General features: G+C 39.5%; 1 protein-coding gene across 1 annotated transcript in view; it reads left to right on the forward strand.

Annotated features, from left to right (window-relative positions):
* Positions 1 to 18,817, forward strand: part of Kiaa0586 (KIAA0586 ortholog) — a 108,647-nt gene that overhangs the window by 70,043 nt on the left and 19,787 nt on the right. Inside the window, exons 28-29 of the mRNA XM_042682533.1 lie at positions 5,039 to 5,193; positions 11,637 to 11,748. Of these exons, the coding sequence (XP_042538467.1) occupies positions 5,039 to 5,193; positions 11,637 to 11,748 (267 nt within the window). The remainder of the gene's footprint in view (positions 1 to 5,038; positions 5,194 to 11,636; positions 11,749 to 18,817) is intronic.

The following is an 18,817-nucleotide window of genomic DNA, read 5'->3' on the forward strand; positions in this document are numbered from 1 at the left end:
CAAATAACTTAATGTTCCAAACTTAAATTTATTCATCTAGCAAATGGGGAGAGATGTTACAAATTCTCAGCATCATTTAGAGCTGAAGGCAGCAAACATTTCTTAGCTCCTCCAACTCTAAAAGCCATAAATCCAGAGGTGGCTTAGCTAGCGTTCCTCAGGATGTCTCCTGAGGTTTTGGTCAAATGGTTGGGTGAGACTAAGATAATCTGAAGGTTAACTGGGTTTGGAGGATTCTCTTCCTCCCTATCTCTGTCAGCTGCTCCAGCACAGCTTGCCCCAGAGAAGCTGGTCTGACCAAAAACTGAGCAACTGAAATAGAAACAATGTTTTTAATAACCTAATCACTTAAATGATATGCTATCACTCCCATCACATTTTATTGATAAAGCAGACCAAACTTGGAATAATTTAACCAGGGACTACAAAAAGGGTGGATACCAGGAGGCAGAGATCTTTGGGGACTATCTTGAAGACTACTGTGTTCTCTGAGACGAGACAAGCAGTTACTGTGCTTGTAGTTAGCTTAAGGTGTGGCACACAGTAGGTGTAATCTTTTGTAATGCTTCGAGGTCTGTCAAAGTAGCAGTTTCTGTGTACTTAACAGAATAAAAATTTCCACAATTGTCCATAGAGAACTGTATTTCCTCTTGCTTAAAGATTTTCTTCTCCTGACCAATAACTATGTACAGAGACTTTTCTCTTCATTACCTTCCTCTCCACCTCTGCCTATTTGCAGGAAGCGACCTTTCACAACCTATAGTCCTCTACTTCACTCATTCCTAAGGCTTGCAGTTTAGATTTAGTACCAAAAAGATGCACAATCAACACTGAGTCTTTTCTGTAGTTGAAAGTGACGTGTTATGTCCTGTTGAAATAGACAGTTACCCCTCCAGGTGAAGGGACACCGCTGTATCCAGTTGCCAGAATGTGGCCCCCACCCAGCTGCGGGAATGTGGCCTGGTGGGGCTGTTGCTGGAATGTGGGTCAGGAGCAGACTAGGCAAGGCTATCTAGAGAATCCCAAGCAGGAAGCCCAAAAGGCTTTATTTTAAATAATAATACAGAAGCGGGTGGTAATCGTATATCACAATTCCTGAGTAATTAGAAAGGAATTGCTCACCTTGTCAGAAGTTGATGGCATTCTTACCTGACCTCTTGTATATCTGAATAATGCCTATGTTAAGTGTAACCAGCTTGAATAATACCTAAGGCCTTCCCTCCATAGGATCCAAACTTCTTTCTGGCACTAGCCTGGTTTGGGTCAGCAGTAAACTCTTTTATCCTCTCTAAAAAGTGGTCTTGATTTTTGCTAGCCTGCACTGCCACAATATGTTAAGACATATAAGACTTTTATGTGTTTTTTTATACGCATATATTCACATACATATACACAGTACCTATAATACGTATAATTGCAGTTATTTTATAACTGGAGATCATATCCTGTACACTTGCCTGCATTTTGTGTCTACTCTGTAAATCCTATAGATTCAGGTCAGCTGGTATTGTTTTACCAATCCTATGGTGTGGATTTCTAATAACTTGTTAGTCATTTCTTTGTTGGTGAATATTTACTTCATTACTATTTCCCCCTCCCCACTATTAACGCGGAATGCAAGGGCAGATATATTTTTAGTTTCAAAATGGATGATGCCAAATAATTTTCTCTTTTGTGTGTATGTGTATGCCAGTACTAGGATTTGAAATTAGGGCCTTTGCACTGTCCCTGAGGGTTTTTTGTTTTTTTGTTTTTTGTTGTTGTTGTTGTTCTTTGTTCCTAGGCCATTTTCATTTAACTTATTTTGTGTTGGTATAGGGCTTGAACTCAGGACCTAGATGCCATCCCTTAGCTTATTTTTGCCTAAGTCTGGTATTCTGCCTTGAAACATACCTCCACTTCCAACCTTGAGTATTTTTGCTGGAGGCTTGAGCCAGCCTTCGCTCCTGGCATTTTGTAGAGATAAGCATCTCACGGGCTTTGCTGCCATGGCTAGCTTGGAACTGTTCTCCTTCGCTCTCAGCCTCCTGAGTAGCTAGGATTATAGAAATGAGACATGGGGCTTGGAGATTTTTTATCTCTTTAAATATTGTATATAGTAATTATTTTACTTGTGCTTTGATAGGAATAGAAAATGGCATATCACACTGTAAATAAATCCAAAGCCAGGAACATTTATTACTCTAGATATGAGTATTATTGTCATTATCTAAATTATTCTTGTATTATGCTAGACAATTGGATGATAATCAGGTAATAATTTCATAAATTATTTTGTGTAGATTAAATAGAAAGAATAAAGAAGAAAATGAAAGTGAACAGACGTATTTTGCTTTACTCTAAGCCCCCTCCAAAACTAAATTATCATGAAAGATTAAACATAATTATTTTTTATATCTAGGAAATTGTAAATTGTGCAATGCCAACTAAAATTATTACCTTTGAATGGAAAACATCTATGGTGTTTTAAAATATTTAATTTAAAACAGTTTTAGTTTATATGTAACTTTTCAATTCTGTTTCTATTGATTGAGATATAGTGGCCTATGTTTTATTTAAAATTTGGCCATTAATCAAGAAAAACAATTTTTTGTTGTTGGTGGTGTAGTAGTCATGGGGCCTGGGCTTGGGCTCTGCCCCTCAGCTCTTCAGCTCAAGTCTAGTGCTCTACCACTTGAGCCACAGTGCCAATTCCTACTTTTTCTGCTTCTGTGGAATGGAACCCAGGGCCTCATGCATACAAGGCAAGCACTCTATCGCTGAGCCACCTTCCCAGCTGGAAAAACAGTTTTATCAGAATTATTTTAGGAAGAATGTGAAATAAAGAACAATGACTAACAGGAGTTAGGCAATGCAAATTTTAATTCTGTGACTCTAACTAGTTTTCTGGTTTGTAAACATTTAGTTTCACTGAACTTTAGTTTAGATCTGACCTGCCCATCTCACAGAATGAGGTGAAGTATCCATTAAATGAGATAATGTACATGAAAGTGCTTAGAGTATAGAGCACAATGCAAATGTACAGGTATTACTAGATATCTATAGATACCTGCTCTTTTTTTGTGGGGGCGGCCTCAAGATCCTCCTGCCCCTGCTTCCCAAGTGCTGATATAAATGCATGCATTGCTATGCCTGGCTGCTCTTTCTGTTCGTACTGGTCTTTTGATTTGCTTGAGATGACATTTAAGTAAGAAACAGGAACTTGATCATATGAAAAAGAGATCTGCACAACAGAGTTAGTTAGTTGTAGCATTGTCTAGCCAGGGAACAGCCCTTTGATTTAAGATTATGTTTTAGATAGAAAGTGTTATATTGACTTTAGTGATAGAAGTAGCAGGAATACTGGGAATTGGTGAGTTGAAGCAAAGGGAGGGACTGCAGAGGAGACTTGAAGCCTTACTTAGAATATTATGTGGGTTCACCTTGCCCCGTGAGGCTGCTGTTCCCACTCACTTCCTTCCAGCCCCTCAGCATCTCCACCTCCCCAACCCTCATGGCTCATCAGAGAAGCCATTGACAGGCACATGGACACCCCCTGGCTCTCTGAACAGAGGCAGTGCTCCCTAAGGCAGGTGGCAGGAGACTCCCGTCTCTTCCTCTTGTTGCTGTCTCCCCACAGTAGACCCAGGAAGCCGGGGTGCAGGGAACAGGGCAGCAGGCCAGACCTCCATGGCTTGTCCTTACCAGTGAGCAAAGTCTGAGCCTTGGGGGCTTTCCTTACAAGCCAGCCTCTCTAAAATGTTTCTGTGGGCCACAGTTTGGTAGGCTTCTGGCTTTTTAATAAGAAATGGGAAGAAATCATCCCTAACTCCATCATTCCAAGGAAAGATGACAGGAATTTCAGTTTCTCACAAGCTGTTTGGGGTCCTTTACACCCTCCAGCCCGTGGGAGCTGCCTGCCCCCCACCCCGCCATGGTCCCAGAGATCTGCCTCCAAGCAAAGAGACAGGCTAGGACACACCTGCCCTGGCTGTGTGCGCACGCGCGGCACTGTCACATGCAGTCTGCAAACCCTGAGCTCCGAGCTGCGTGATGCAGTCGGGGAAGAAGCACCTGTGGTCTGTGCGCAGGTGGTTGCAGCGTCCCTCAGCACAGCGCCATTCCTCATTCCTGTTGGCCTCTGGCCAGGACAGTCCCGCAGAAAGGCCTTCCTGCCCCTCTCTAGCTCTCGGCCCCTCCCCCTGGGCCTCCGCCCCTCTAGCTTGTCGCCTTTTCTTCATCTCGTAAGTCTTGCCCTGCTCGAAGGGCTGCCCATGGTAGTTTCCAGCCTGTGTCTCGAGTCATTGCCAAGCCATCTCCAGATGAGTGGATCAGCCACAGACTGAGCCACACGCAGTCCCACTGTCGCCTCCACCCATCCTCACAGCCACGCCTGCCCACTTAACACTGGCACACAGGTGTCAAGAGAACAAAGTTTTCTTGTGAAATTGAACAGAACAGGCCTGGACGCTGTTACAAATGCAAGATGTACCTTCAGGTGAGCCTGCCCTCATCAGTTGACAGTACTTCCGAGAAACAAACAAAAGGTCACCTGTTCTCATCCCTCTCTCCCTGTACTTCTCTTCCCCACTCCAAATAAAAAGAAAACACTAGAAAAAAAAAAAAGAATATTATGTGGGTTTATGTTAACATGGGTAGCATTTGTATTCTCTGTAAGAGCTTTGATTTTCATTGCAATGAAGGCCTGCCAAAAGTGTTTGGTTGAAATACACTGTTCTAATTCTACAGATGAAAAAAGACTTTGTTTTAGTCTACTTGTTCTTTTTTTTTTTTTTTTTTTTTTTTGGCGCTTGTGGGCCTGAACTCTGGGCCTGGGCACTGTCCATCAGCTCTTCAGCTCCAGGTTAGCTAGTGCTCTAGCGCTTGAGCCACAGTGCCACTTCTGGCTTTTTCTGCTTATGTGGTGCCAAGAAATTGAACCCAGGACCTCATGCATATAAAGCAAGCACTCTACCACTGAACCACTTTCCCAGTCCTGCTTGTTCTTTTTCTAATTTAAATGTATAATTTTGCTCTTCATTTACATCTTTGTTAACAGGTGGTATTTATGAAGATTCCTGTGCTAGTCATGGTCCAATGAGTTTGGGAGAATTGGAATTACAGCCAGATTCTAACCTGATTCTTCCCACAACTCATCTGACAACACAAGAAAGTGATACTAAGATACCAGAAGCAGCAGCAAATTTTTCTCAGGTACCAAACCAGATCATTTGCACTTAAAATAAGAATGATGATGCTATTGTCCCTGTGTGATTCTTTGGAGGCAGATAGCCTCAAATCATGCCTCTTTTACTAACACAAGCTTGGATATAAATCCTAGCTTAAGCATTATCTAGCAGTATCATTGAACATGTTATTTAGTCTCTTTCTAAGCCTAACTTACGTCATCTTTAAGTTTAAGATGAAAAGTAATGTATATAAAATGTCCAGCACTTAACTAGATAGTTCTTATGATAAACATTTTTGTATCTCCAAGCAGTACCTAACTAGGTAGTTTAGTTATTATAGTTATTCAAAAAATGTTTATAGGATTGAATTATTTTATTTTTTTTGTTGGTCGTGGGGCGTGAACTCTGGGCTTGGGCTCTGTCCTTGCGCTCTTTAGTTCAAGGTGAGTGCTCTACAGCTTAAGCCACAGCGCTACTTCCAGTTTTCTAGTGGTTTATTGGAGATTGAACTGCAATCCTCAGATCTCAGCCTCCTGAGTAGCTAGGATTACAGGTGTGAGCCACCGGCACCCAACTTATAGGACTGAATTTTGTAAAATATGTTCCATGAAAAAGCATAAGAAAATTCATAAGCCAGTGGTTCATGAACCTGCCTACTGAAGAAATGGGATAATTATTCTCCAAGTTTAATATATACTTGTTTTCAATTTTGAAATTTATGTATTGGCAATTTATTTCTCATGAGTTAATTTCCTTGATATTTATTACATGGTATTGTGCAAAATTACATGATATTCAGGAGGAAAAGAAAAACTACCTTAAGATAAAAATTGTTTATGGGACACATTATCAATACTAAATATCTGTTAATAGCGTCTATATAAAAGATTTGTATGGGGCTGGGAAGGTGGCTCAGTGGTAGAGTGCTTGCCTTGCATGCCTGAGGCCCTGGGTTCGATTCCCCAGCACCACATAAGCAAAAAGAAAAAAGCCAGAAGTGGCGCTATGGCTTAAGTGGTAGAGCGCTAGCCTTGAGCTGAAGAGCTGAGGGACAGCGCCCAGGCCCAGAGTTCAGGCCCCACGACCAGACCCCCCCCAAAAAAAAAAAGATTTGTATATGTGCTGATACTTGGTTTTGAACTCAAGGTCTAAGTGTTATCCCTTAGTTTTTTTGCTCAAGGCTTGTGCTCTATGTAAACTTGAACATACCTTCAGTTCTGTTTTTTTGCTAATTAATTAAAGATAAGAGTCTCATGGACTTTTCTGCCTGGGCTGAGTTCAAACCATGATCCTCATGTCTTAACCTCCTAAGTAGCTAGGATCATAGGTGTGAGCCATTGACACCTGCAAGAAAAATGTTTGTGACCATGATTTAGACAATAATTTCCTGGATGTGGTACCAGAATCTCTATGAAAAAGAGAACTGAAAAATGAGTCTTACTAAAAGTAAAAACTTCTGTTCTTCGGTGCACAATCTTAAGAGACTAATTATTAAGAAAGCAAAGTCTAAGTAAAATGGACAAAACATGTGGACATGTATTTCATCCAAAAAAATACATGAATGGCAAATAAATGTATTAAAAGATTCTCAACATTGTTAATCACTAGGAAAATGCAAAATAAAACCACAATGAAGGAAGGGGAAACAAAGGAGGAGGCTACAATGCTTGATAAGAAATGTACTCATGGGGCTGGGAAGGTGGCTCAGTGGTAGAGCGCTTGCCTGCATGCATGAGGCCCTGGGTTCGATTCCTCAGCACCATATAAGCAAAAAGAAAAAAAAAGCCAGAAGTGGTCCTGGGCTCAAGTGGTAGAACGCTAGCCTTGAGCTGAAGAGCTGAGGGACAGGGCCCAGGCCCAGAGTTCAGGCCTCACAACCGGACCCAAAAAAAAAAAAAAAGAAATGTACTCATTACCTTGCCCATGTAATTGTAACCCCTCTGTATGGTATTTTCACAATAAAAAATTAAAAACTGCAATGAAGTACCATCATGCACACATTCAAAAGAGATAGTGCCAAGTGGAACCAGGGCACTCTCATCTACAGCTGGCAGGAAGGTGAAAGGATCCAGACACCGAGGAAAGCAAGCTGGCAATTTCCAGCTTAAAAACTAATGCATATAAGCTGCGTGCTGGTGACTCCTGCTTCTCATGAGCTAGCAATCCTAGCTTCTCAAGAGGCTGAGATCTGAGGATTACAGATCTGAGGATTACAAGCAAGACAGTCTGTGAGAGACTTATATCCAGACTTATAACCACCAAAAGGCCAGAAGTAGAGCTGTAGCTCAAGTGATAGAGTGTTAGCCTGAGTGAAAATAAAAAGCCCAGGCACAGTGTCAAGATCCTGAGTTCAAGCCCTACGGTAAGGCTGGCAAAAAAAAATAAAAAATCCAACTAGAGTGTATAGCTAACACATGGCCTCAGCACTTTATTCCTAGTTTCCCAGTAGAATCTAAAAAAAGTTTACACAGTCTTGTATATGAATGTTTATAACAACTTCATAGTAGCCCCAAACTGGAAACCACACAGATGTCCATCATATGGTGAATGGGCAAATTTATGTCATGTTCTGTATACTAGAATATTACTCAACCAAAAAAATACATGAACTCTTAAAATTACTTGATTCGTTTTTACAAAATTATGTTGAGTAAAAGAAGCTAGACCCATGTGCTCTGATTTCAGCTACTCAGGACTTAGGTAGAGATCAGGAGGTTTGAGGTTCAAGGCCAACGCAAATTTGGAGAGTAATTATCCTATTTCTTCAGTATGTAGGTTCATGAACCATTGACTTCATTAATTAAGAATTTTCTTTTTCTTTCTTTTTTTTTGGGGGGGTCTGGTTGGGGCCTGAACTCTGGGCCTGGGCGCTGTCCCTCAGCTCTTCAGCTCAAGGCTAGCGCTCTACCACTTGAGCCACAGCGCCACTTCCAGCTTTTTTCTTTTTGCTTATGTGGTGCTGAGGAATCGAACCCAGGGCCTCAGGCATGCAAGGCAAGCGCTCTACCACTGAGCCACCTTCCCAGCCCCCCGGCTTTTTTCTTATGTGGTGCTGAGGAATTGAACCCAGGGCCTCAGGCATGCAAGACAAGCGCTCTACCACTGAGCCACCTTCCCAGCCCCTCTTTTGCTTTTTCATGGAACATATTTTACAGAATTCAATCCTGTAAACATTTTTGAGTAGCTATAATAACTAAACTACTGAGTTAGGTACTGCTTGGAGATACAAAAATGTTTATGATAATAACTACCTAGTTATATACCCAACCCGCTTCTTAAAGAAATGCCTATGATTCCATTTAAATAAAATTCTAGAAAATGCAAACTGATCTGTAAGCACAGAAAACATTGTAGCTGTTGGCTGGGCATAGTGGAAGATGACAGTGGAGAGGGTGACAGAAGTGAATACCAAGGGGTATAAGAAAAGTTGAGATTGATAGATGTGTGTATCATAGCTTGTTGATGATGATAGCTTAATGGGTATGTACTATGTGATAGCTTAGCAAATTGTACATTTTAACTGTACAAAGTTCATTGTTGTTTATGCCTCCATGAAGCTGTTAAAAACAGAAGTTTAGCCAGGCACTGGTGACTCATGCCTGTGATCCTAGTTACCCAGGAGACTGAGATCTGAGGATTGTGGTTCAAAGCCAGCCTGGGCAGGAAAGGCCGTGAGACTCTTATCTCCAATATACCACCAGAAAGACAGAAGTGGTGCTGTGGCTCAAGTGGTAGATCTCTAGCCTTGAGCTGAAGAGCTGGGGGACAGCACCCAGAGTTCAAGCCCCACGACCAACAAAACAACAACAACAAAAAAACACATAAGTTCACTTACATGTTGGCCAGTTTGAAAATAAAACTACAAAATGTCATCAGAATAGTGACCTTTAAAAAACTTTTTTATGCTATTTTTTAATCAATCCTTGGACTTGAACTCCTCAGGGCCTGGTTTCTATCCCTGAGCTTTTGTGCTCAGGGCTAGTGCTCTACCACTTAGAACCACATTTCCAGATTTTTTGGTGGCTAATTGGAGAGAAGAGTCTTGTGGATTTTCTTGCCCAGGCTGAAACCAGGATCCCCAGATCTCAGCCTCCTGAGTAGCTAAGATTACAGGTGCCACTGGTGCAGGCCTTGTTATACTAATTTAGCTAAAATTTCTTCATTAATTTCATTAACATGGTTAGTAATAATAACAGCACGCTTGTTTATAGTACTTTATTTGAGGTACTATCTTAAGTTCTTTACATATTTTAACTCACTGGATTCATATAGCAATCTCATGGTGTAGCTGATACTGTTACAGCACTTTGTGAATGAGGAAAGTGAAGTATTGAAGAGTTAAGTAACTTCCTCAAAGCCACAACTAGAAAATAGCTTAGTCAGATTTGAACAAAGGTAGGTAGTTACCTGTACATTACACAGCTGTTCTCTGTGGTCAAAGAGGGCCACCCAGAGGGAGATCCTACAGTCAGAGCCAGGGATAAACAGGTTGAATAGTCCACATCTGAAATGCTTGGAACTAGAAATGGTTTGGATTTCAGATTTTTCTCAATGTGGGAACAGTCTATATACACATCATAACATATACATGATGAGATGTCTTAGAGCTGAGACCCAGGTCCAAACACAAAATTCGTTTTATCTATCCCTTATACCGATAGCCTGAAAATTATTTTATTATTAATGTTTTGGGCAGTACTAATTTGAACCCAGAATACCTATTTGAACAGTCTTGCTTTTATCAGGAAAGTACTCTACCATTTGAACTACATTTTTGCAGCCCTTGTTAAATTACTTTTCGCAGAGTTTCATGCTTTTTTATCCCTAGGGCCAAATTTGGACCATGATCCTCCAACTTAGTTCCTGCATAGCTGGGATTACAGGCACATACCACTATATCCAACTTGTTATTTGAGATAGTGTTTACTAACTTTTTTGCCCAGGTTGGCCTCAAACTGCCATTCTCCTGTCTCTGCCTCCCAAATAATTGAGATTGCAGCCCACCTCACTTGGAGGTGGTAATTTTATGTATCATTTTTTAGTGGACTTGTGTTTTTTCTTTTGGTGCCAGTCCTGGGCTTGAATCTGGGCTGGCTTTGAACTGTGATCTTCAGATCTCAGCCTCCTGAGTAGTTAGGGTTACAGGTGTGAGCCGCCAGTGTCAGCAAGATTTTGAATTTTGGGGATTAGGGATGTTCAATGTGTAGCACCTATCTTAGAGAAGTGTACACCAAAATATTTCCTTCAAGGCAGAAACCTACATGACTAATGACTCTAAAGTTGAAAGTTCAACCTTAAGCTGCTTTTTATTACTGCCATCAGAACTGTTCATCTTTGCATCTTTGTCTGCCAGAAATGGATGTGTTGCTTACATTTGCATTCCATGTAGACAAGTAAGATCTCTTGAGTAATTAATAAGACACTCTGACAGCTCCTTTTTGTGTTGGTTATTTTGAGACAGAGTCTTGTTTTTTGCTCAGCTGGCCTGGAACTTCAACCTTCTATTTGTGCTTCCCTTTGTCATTGGGATGACAGACATACATCACTGTGCCCGGCCATTGATTAGGAAGGAGTCTTGTAAATTTTTATGTCCCAGCTGGCCTGGAACCATGATCCCCCCCAATATCTACCTACCAAGTAACTGGTATTACAGGCTTTATCTACCATGCTGGGTGTATTAATTGATAATAGGAACTTCTTAAAGTTCCTATTAAAGTATATCTGATAGCTGTTTTTAGGAATTGTTTATAATTAAACTAATAAAACAGAGAAGGAAAGAAAGAAAATGGCCCAAGTCATTGTATTTTTTCATATCTAATGGTAAAGAATTGTGAGTCTTGTAAATTTCAAACTTGGTTATGTACTACAGAGATGATGGTACATAAGGTAGAAAGTACATCTAGTGAATAGAGTGTAACAATATGTCTCTAACTTTTGAGAAGTCAATTATGATACTATATACAAATGCTCTTTGAAAATTACAGCTCATAATGTAAATTTTTATTTTATGTGAAAAAATGCTTATAGGAACGAGTTTACAGAAAAATTAAGTTCTTATTCTGCCTGACTCCATAATGTATATATAAACCTAAAATAGATTGATTTGTAAGTACCTCTCAATTCTTTAGTAAAAATTGAAATAAATAATTTAAGTATTTGAAATGTGTATATATTATTGAAATCTTAATGGTATTTCTGTTTTCCTTTTTAAAACAAGTATGTACCTCATCACCTACTTATTGGCAGAAGTGCTAATAAGTAACCAAATGACAAACAAAGGCAATTAGAAAGAAAAAGATATTATTACATTTTTATATTAAGCATATATATAAATATGTAAAGCATATATACTTTATATGTAAGTATACATACTTATATATACATATATTTACTTATATATAAAATGTGTTATTACATTTCTAATACTTTACTGAAATTTTTTTAACTTAATGCTTCATGTCTTAACAGTACCAACAGACTAAGAAAGACCAAGATGTTAAACAAGATGAACACAAGCCAGTACAGTGTCGTGTAATACATGTCAAAAGTAAATCTGATGTTTCACTTTCACAACAACCAGGTAAGACTTGTTTTCATAACAAACAAAAAATATTTTATTTCTTTAATGTTTATTAAACATTATTTTAAAAGAATTACATTTGTTAAATTTTTGTTGTATTAATCACATACAATTTGATACGTGTTCTATATTGAACAAATGCTCATAAGAATTTTTTTTTTTTTTGGTCCGGTCGTGGGGCCTGAACTCTGGGCCTGGGCACTATCCCTCAGCTCCTCAGCTCAAGGCTAGCGCTCTACCACTTGAGCCACAGCACCACTTCCGGCTTTTTTCTTTTTGCTTATGTGGTGCTGAGGAATCAAACCCAGGGCCTCAGGCATGCAAGGCAAGCGCTCTACCACTGAGCTATCTTCCCAGCCCCTCATAAGATTTTTTTTATGTATATCTGTTTTCTCTAAAGCCTTTTAGTTAGTTGCCTTTTCTGTCATTTAGTCCATTTGAATAAAGAACTTTGTATTTGATTATAAATCTATTCTTTTCACTAATAAACACTATTGACAATTGAGCTCGTGTTTTTCTTTCTTTTCTTTTCTTTTCTTTTTTTTTTTTTTTGTTGGTTGTAGGGCTTGAACCCGGCACCTAGACACTGTGCCTGAGCTCTTCTTCTGAAGGCTAGTACTCTACCACTTTGAGCCACACTGTTTTTCTGGTGGTTAATTAGAAATAAGAGTTAATTAGAAATAAAAGACCTAGACTTTCTTTTCCAGGCTGGGTTTGAACCAAGATCCTCAGGTCTCAGCCTCCTAAATAGCTAAGATTACAGATGTGAGCCACCAGCACCCGGCTTAGTAATGTTGCCTCTTGGCTATGGTATAATTGAATGTCCAGGTCTTTTATCTATACATAGATTTATATTTATATCATAGCTGTCTATGTCTATAAATCAGAATATGCTAAGGCAGGAATTACAACTGTCAACATGTTTTGTTAAAACTATTTACTGCCATATGATGGTGTTGACTAACAAGTGTTACTTAAAAACAAAAAAGTCTCACATTACCTGCTGCTATGTGAAATGTCTTTACTATTAAGTTTTCAACATTGGGCAGTCATTTTGATGTTTGCTCTGTCTTTCTACAAGGCTATCAGCTTTGTGTTTCCTTGCTAGTCATTTACTTTTTGGTTTTGTTTTGGTAGTTTCAGAATTTGAATTCAGGGCCTTGCACTTGCTCAACTTGTTTGCTTGCTTACTCAGTTCTAGTGCTCTAACACATGAGTCTCTTGGATTTTTCTGCTGAAGTTATCGTCCAACTTCAATCTCCCATATCTCAGCCTCCCAAGTAGCTAGGATTACAAGTGTAAGCCATAGTGCTTACATGTTAAATCATCAAAAGTTCTGAAATTTGGCAGTAGAAATTAAGATCTCTTTCATTTAAACTTTCTGTCCAGGGCTAAGATGGCTCAGTGGTAGAGCGCTTGCCTTGCATGCCTGAGGCCCTGGGTTCGATTCCTCAGCACCACATAAGCAAAATAAAAAAAGCCGGAAGTGGCTCTGTGGCTCAAGTGGTAGAGCTCTAGCCTTGAGCTGAAGAGCTGAGGGACAGCACCAAGGCCCAGAGTTCAGGCCCCACAACCGGACCCAAAAATAAATAAATAAATAAATAAAACTTTCTGTCCACAATTCCAGAAGAGATATTAAGAATATTTTGAGTAGTGATGTATTTTTCTTTGCTTTTGTAGCTGATTTTTATTTAATTGTGAAATTTGAATGAATGCATAATTCTGAATGCCAGTGTGACTGCAAATGCTAGCATGAACCTATAAAGGCAGATTCAGGAGTATTATCAAGAGTTTAACTCTTCCATGTATTTTCTGTTCCTGTTCCTCCAAATTTTCAGTAGTTTTCCCTCTTGGCCTTTTTTTTTTTTTTTTTTTGCCAGTTTTGGGCTTGAACTTGACCTGGCCTCTTTTTCTGAGCTTTTTCAGTTGAAGGCTAGCACTCTACCACTTGAGCCAGCTCCAACTGCAGCTTTTTGGTGATTAATTGGAGATAAGTCTCAAAGACTTTCTTGCCCTGGCTGATTTCAAATTGCAATCATCATATCTCAGCCTCCTGAATAGCTAGGATTATAGGTGTGAGCCACTGGTACCTGGCTTTCTTGACCATTTTTAGACCTAACTACAGTACATTAAATTATATTTTAGAATCCTAAATATAAGGAAAATTGCCTATAAAACACTACTCATGGCAGTTTAAAGATATGGGCAAGTAAATATTCCCAAAGTAATATCAGGACTGACTTGATGTCCTTCTACTGACTACTGTTACTTTTCATGGTCAATACGGTTCAGTTAGTTTTTTAAAACAACGCCATTACTAGCGTTAAATTATAATTTTTTTTTCCCTTAGGGGACACTAATCTAATAAACCAGTTCTTTCAGCTCATAGGAAAATATCTATGGTAGGATTTTAAGACTATCTCTCTTTAAGAAAGTGATACATAGGGGCTGAAAAGGTTGCTCAGTGGTAGAGTACTTGCCTTGCATGCATGAGGCCCTGGGTTCGATTCCTCAGCACCACATAAGCAAAAAGAAAAAAGCCGGAAGTGGTGCTGTGGCTCAAGTGGTAGAGCGCTAGCCTTGAGCTGAAGAGCTGAGGGACAGCGCCCAGGCCCAGAGTTCAGGCCCCACGACCGGACCCAAAAAAAAAAGAAAGTGATACATAGTTTTCTCTTTAGGAAAGCAACACATATAGTTTCATTTATATGAATGTCTAACCACAGGATGGCAATAATACAACTCTGATGACTACAGCTGTGGCTTATAACTATTGTCCAATTGTCAGTATTGTCCATTTGTCAATTTACAAGAAAATAAATCATAAGAAAAAGAAGAGAAACCAAGATTACTTGTAGGAAGAGGTTTATTTAGAAAGGCTTTTAGAACAGTTAGATTATATATGCTTGTAGTTTTTGCATTTAGTTTTATAAATAATGTAGAAGTTAGGGAACCAACCTATTTCATCCTTGATTGAGACAAAAACCCAGTGAGCTGTTTAATAGATGCTAAGTCTTTCATTTTATCATTGACACATTTCTCTGTAATAAAATCATTCTTGAATGAATATGATTTGCATAATAGAATTGTTGTTTTTTTATGGGCTAATCCTAGGTCTAAGAACTAGATGTACTAATAAATTCAAGGCAAGAGAATTGGTTTCATGTGGTTTTTCTCTTGCTTTGGTTTGGCTTTTTAATTTTGTTTTGGTGTTGGTACTAGGGCTTGAACTCAGGGATTTGTGTTCTACTTTAGCTATTTTGCTCAAAGTAGCTCTTTACTTGAACAGCATCTTCACTTCTGGCTTTTTGGTGTTTCATTAGGATAAGAGTCTCAGACAAATGGAGATCCTCAGACCTCAGCCACCAGTGCTCAGCCTATATGTTAAAAAAAAAATGGTTTATGTTCTGTGTGTGTGTGTGTGTTGCTTATGTTGGTCATGGGCCTTGAACTCTGGGCCTGAGTGCTGTCCCTTAGCTCTTTAGCTCAAGGCTAGAGCTCTACCACTTTGAGCCACAGTGCCACTTCCAGTTTTCTGGTGGTTAATTGGAGATAAGAGTCTCATGGACTTTCCTGCCCAGGCTGGCTTTGAACTGTGATCCTCAGATCTCAGCCTCCTGAGTAGCTAGGATTACAGGCGTGAGCCACCAGTGCCCAGCTTAAAAAAATGTTTTAACACATTTAACAAAATTGATTGAATCCTTGATGAATGCAATATTTACCCTTGGTTCTTTTATATGAGACAACACATTTTCTTAGTTTTCCCTTTCCTACTTTTCACATTGGAATTCAGCTTATGGTGATAAAAGCATCAATTTCTTGGATTTGATAATTAGATATAGATATAGCCAAAATGCCCAGTTAGTACCATTGCACAAACTAATTTTTACTTTTAAAAAATGATATGTTAGTAGAGTGTACACAGCAGAGTGCAGGGGAAAATAGCCCTGGTGGGAAATGCCACACACACACACCTCTACTTTTGACTCCCCCCACCCTCTGCTTCTCTGGTTTCCCACTGCCTTGACCTGGGGTGAAAGGGCTGGTAGAGCAGGGGAGGTGCTTCACTGTGTGGCCTCCGTGCAATCATGCAGCCTGTGCAGCCAGTGCGAGTGGAAATCCTGATCCACCTCACATACATCAGCAGTCCTCACCATTATGAGATTCACTCATTGTTCATTTTTCTTCTTATAAAAGCCTAACACAAACAGATCAGAGTTATAAGATTTTTCCAAAGATGTACATGACAAATGCTGTATAAACAGTTTCCCTTGATGGCCCCTTAGCCATCACCTAAGAATGGTGATTCCAGATTTATTCATGGTTTTTTAGTGGTGCTGAGGATTGACCCCAAGGCCTTGTACATACTAAACTACAGGCTTTACCACTGTGGTACAGCCCCAGCCTTTACAGAGTGAGTGTTACAGGCACAAGTTTAAGTTGAGCTGTGGTTTCCAGTAGAAGAATTTGTGAAAAAAATCAAATGACTCTTAAAAATAGAAAAAATAATATGTACATCTGTAAATCATGCATGCATACTGAGTATGTAGAATAAAAGTCCTGAAATGAAATGTTATTGCCAAAAAGTATCTTAAAGCCTAATTGTCGGTCCTGAGTAGATAGGTGGAGAATAGGGAGCTCTTCTCTTGTAAGTATAATTGCAATAATACTGTAACCTGATGATGTCAGAGCAATTGTTTAGGTAGAAATATAGTTCTGAGACCTTGTGATCATTGCCTTTCCTGTCATCTTACCTCCATTAACACAAACCATGGCTTAGGAAGTCCTGGAAATATTATGTGGGATATTTCCAATTACTATGTCAATGTGATCAGTCATGTCCTAAATATACCAGTTTCCTGAAATAGTTCAGCCTGGGTTCATACCATTTTACAGGAAGCAACACAAAATTAGTTTCTGTGTCCCCATATATTTCTCTCAATGTCACCAAAGTGTATATTGGGGAAATGAAGGATTTGTCTTTGGCAGAAAGAAGGCTTACCTCAAACTACAATGAATGGATACAAGAATTAGAAGTCAAAACTTTGTTTAGTCTGAGGAAAAACAATTCTTTAAACTGTAACCACATGGCCGTTTCTTGTTTGCATCTACTCCGGGGTGACTGTTATTGTCTTCTGTGAATTCTCTGGGGCCAGAGCCTGACTTTGTTGAATGAGCCAATTGTTTTCCTTTGTGTTGCCCATCTAGTAAGTTCCCATCTGGTTTGTATCAGACTGTTTTCACAGCCAACGACGGCTGCCTTCTCTATATCCTGACACTTCAGGCCCCATGCTATCAAAGCCCTGCTGTGATGGCCTGGCTGGCAGGGCCTACACAGCTGGGCCTCACAGCTTGGAACTATTACCCCGGGTAGTGGGAACGAGGTAGCAGAGAACTTGGACTGGCCCTCATTCCCACTGGTGGCGTGTGTGTACAGTGAGCAGAAGCCCTCTCCTCCCCCTCCCCCTGGAACTTAGAAAACCTTTAAAGCTCTTGTTTTACTACATGGAATGTTGTTGTTCTGATTTTCCAGGGGCTTCCTGTATTTGAAAGCTTATTTTTCATTCTTTCACTCTTTTAGAAGTTACTAGGTCTGACCTTGGGAAAGTGAACTAATTAGTATGTCAGATCTAATTTTTTGTTTCCAAATTCAGTTAGGAGTGGCTAGATATGGCAAACCCTATTTCGAAGATCACAGATAATTCAGTACTTTTTAGTGATAAGTAGAGGTCATAATTAAGGTTTTCATATTTAGGAAGGATCTCCATGTCAGAAAAATGAGGTGCATCATAAAAGCATTCATCCTCAACCTGCTTAATAAATATTAGTGGGTTTCCTTGCCCTCAGCCTTGTAGCTATCACATGACATTTACTTTGTTAGGACAAGGTCTCTCAGTGTAGCCCTGGCTGACCTCAAACTCATTCTTCTACCTTAGCTTTCTGAATGCTGGGATTATAGGCATGTGCTACCAAACCCAGATCTCCAATATACTTTATAGAAAGATTGGGGATGGGGGGAGAGGTATTCAAATGTCAGTTTTATTTTTTGTACTCTGATTTGCAAGATATTCGGCATGTCTGGAGAAAAATAGCACAGTAAGGTCCAAGGACAATGTGTTGTCATTGAGCACCAGTAGGTGGTTTTCTGGGACAAGTTTTCCTTTACTGTATAATCATTCTTCATTAAGGGGCAAGTACCACATTTATGTGCTGAATGCAGCACAGAGATATTTCCAAGGGTTGGTGCCTTCATATGGAAAGATTTTAATAGTGACTTTCTCTGATATATCATCATCAGTTAAAAGTTATCATTTAGTAAGAGTTTTAAATACATTCAAATGTAGTTACAGTGACATTGCTTTATAAACCTCTTATGTACCAAAAAAAGAAATTAAATGTGTGTTTAGAAAATGTAAATGTATTTAGATTTCAGAAATGTTTTCAAGACTATTTAAAGTTGGATTATAGGCAGTGTTAATGACTTAGGAGGCTGAGAGTGGGAGGATCAGGGTCTGAGGTCACCCAGGGCAGAAGTAGTTCTGAGACCCCTTCTCAGTGGAGAGCTGTGTGTAGTGGCTCATGCCTGTCATCTTAGCTATCTTGGGGAAGACTAAAATGGGCAGATATGACCTAGATATGTACTAGAGCATGACACCAAAGCCTATCTCAAAAATAACAATTACAAAATGGATGAAGTATGGCTGGGAGATAGCAAGCACAGGCTCAGTTCAAACCCCAGCAAAAAATTTTTAAAAAATTGCAGTTTGCTTTCAATTAAATTGAATGGCTAGTTGTCATTGACCAATAAATAGTAGTAATCCTAGATGGTAATCTGTGTGAGAAGCTAGAGCAACAGTAACAAAAACTCACCTTCTGCTTCAGAATAGATTGAGCTAACTAAACTACAAATTTATGTCAGATTTTAAGAGAATTCACCTTCAAGGTCAGAGGTATGGGGTTGTGGAACAGGTGCTTAACTACTTGATGTTAAAGGCTACCTAATCATTTGATAATTTCACCACTGGAAAACAGTGTAAAGGGAATATAGTGGTTCATATCTGTAATCCCAGCT

This window comes from Dipodomys spectabilis, unplaced genomic scaffold (assembly GCF_019054845.1).
Source record: "Dipodomys spectabilis isolate Male_0828 unplaced genomic scaffold, ASM1905484v1 ptg000073l, whole genome shotgun sequence".
Lineage (NCBI taxonomy): Eukaryota > Metazoa > Chordata > Mammalia > Rodentia > Heteromyidae > Dipodomys > Dipodomys spectabilis.